The 1,906-nt window shown below is 49.1% G+C and overlaps 1 protein-coding gene across 1 annotated transcript in view; it reads left to right on the top strand.

Moving 5' to 3' along the window:
- The window catches only part of LOC106815716 (neuroligin-1-like), a 23,757-nt gene that overhangs the window by 4,099 nt on the left and 17,752 nt on the right, over positions 1–1,906 (top strand). The window contains exon 2 of the mRNA XM_014820220.1: positions 233–436. Coding sequence (XP_014675706.1) covers positions 233–436 — 204 coding nt within the window. The remainder of the gene's footprint in view (positions 1–232; positions 437–1,906) is intronic.

Below are 1,906 nucleotides of genomic sequence, written 5' to 3'. Positions count from 1 at the left end.
TCTCTCTCTCTCTCTCTCTCTCTCCCTCTCTCATCTCTCTTTTCCCGCTCCCTCTTTCACTGCTCATTGTATAACACACACACTCTCTCTCTCTCTCCTCTCTCTTCTCTCGCTCCCTCATTCACTGCTTATTGTATAACACACACACACACTCTCTCTCTATCTCCTCTCTCTTCTCCCGCTCCCTCTTTCACTGCTCATTGTATAACACACACACTCTCTCTCTCTGCAGGTTTCCTCAGCACGGGAGAGTCTAGCTGGGAGCAGACAGCTACGGCGCGCGGTAACTACGGACTACTGGATCAGATCGCTGCTCTGCACTGGGTCAAGGAGAACATCGAGAGGTTCGGGGGAGATCCGGACAACGTAACCATATTCGGACACGGCTACGGAGCGGCCTGCGTGAACCTACTCATGCTGTCACCGTTTACCGAACGTAAGCGAGAGAGAGAGAAGAGGAGAGGGAGAGGGAGAGGGAGAGGGAGGGATGGAGGAAGGGAGGGAAGGAGTGAAGACGAAAGGGAATGAGGGGAGGGAAAGGGAGGAAAGAGAGGCAGAGAGAAAGACAGACAGAAAGACTAATGCTACGTACGGTACCCTCATACTATAGCCTACGTACTCTATCTACAATACCTACGTCATACTATGCAGTTATTCGAAGGAAAACCTGAGCCATACGATACATGCAGTTATTAGATGTAGATCCAGTGTCCATAATAGAACATTTATATTATGGGAATTTCGTACAATAGGAATTTTGTAATAGAAACTTTTCTATTATGGACTCTAGATGTTAGATACACCACCGTTTGCTATGCAAACACGTATATACGTACTCATAAACCCTTGAAAATATCAAAAAGAAAAGAAAATGGAAAACTAAAGACACTAGTCGCTCCGAGCATTTGTTTCATGACGAACGTCTCGCGTGATCGTGCGAGAACGTCTCGCGTGGTCGTGCGAGAACGTCTCGCGTGATCGCGCGAGAACGCCTCGCGTAATTGTGCAAGAACGTCTCGCGTGATCGCGCGAGAAACGCTCCCCCACAAAGCCGCGTGGGGCCACGTCAGCTTTTCACCGCCGCGCCACGTTGTTGAGAGAGGCGTTGTCGTTGACGTTAGAACGCATAATCACGTTGTTGAGAAAGGCATTGTCGTTGACGTTAGAACGCACAATCACGACGGCAGCTGTTCGCATTCGCCCCGATGCATTTTTCCTGCACGTGAAAATGAATAGTTTATGGCGGAGCTGACATTACGAAATTGCGCCGAGAGGCGGCGCGTAATCCGTAATTGAACTATTGGCTGTGTGTGTGTGTGTGTGTGTGTGTGTGTGTGTGTGTGTGTGTGTGTGTGTGTGTGTGTGTGCGTATGTGTATGTATGTGTGCGTATGTGTGTATACGTGTTCGTGTGTGTATGTATGTGTGCGTATGTGTGTATATGTGTGCGTGTGTGTGGGCGTATGCGTGCGCATGCGTGCATATGAAACCCACGGGTACATTTCGCCAGGACAACAACTCTAACGTATCGTCGTCTCTCATAATCAACGCATTTCGACGCGCCGTCGACGAGCTACGCTCACGCCCTCTGGCGACCATCACAACCCTCGTCGTCGCGAGAGCGAGAGAAAGAGAGAGAGAGAAGAGAAGAGAGAGCGATAGAGCGAGAGGGTATAGAGTCTATCTCAATACGTAAAAAAATATCGTAACACGATCGTAGAATTGAATTTCTTCGCGATCGCATAGAATTACACGCTTAGGCAAACAAAGGAGAGAGTAGAGCGCGCGAGAGAAGATCTGAATAGATTGAGAGAGAGAGAGAGAGAGAGAGAGAGGGGGAGAGAAAGAAAGAGAGAGAGAGAGGGGGGAGAGAAAGAAAGAGAGAGAGAGAGCGAGAGAGAGAGAGA

This window comes from Priapulus caudatus, unplaced genomic scaffold (genome assembly GCF_000485595.1).
Source record: "Priapulus caudatus unplaced genomic scaffold, Priapulus_caudatus-5.0.1 Scaffold1183, whole genome shotgun sequence".
Classification (NCBI taxonomy): domain Eukaryota; kingdom Metazoa; phylum Priapulida; class Priapulimorpha; order Priapulimorphida; family Priapulidae; genus Priapulus; species Priapulus caudatus.
Note: the sequence above shows the minus strand (reverse complement) of the source record. Positions and strands in the feature narration are given on the sequence as shown.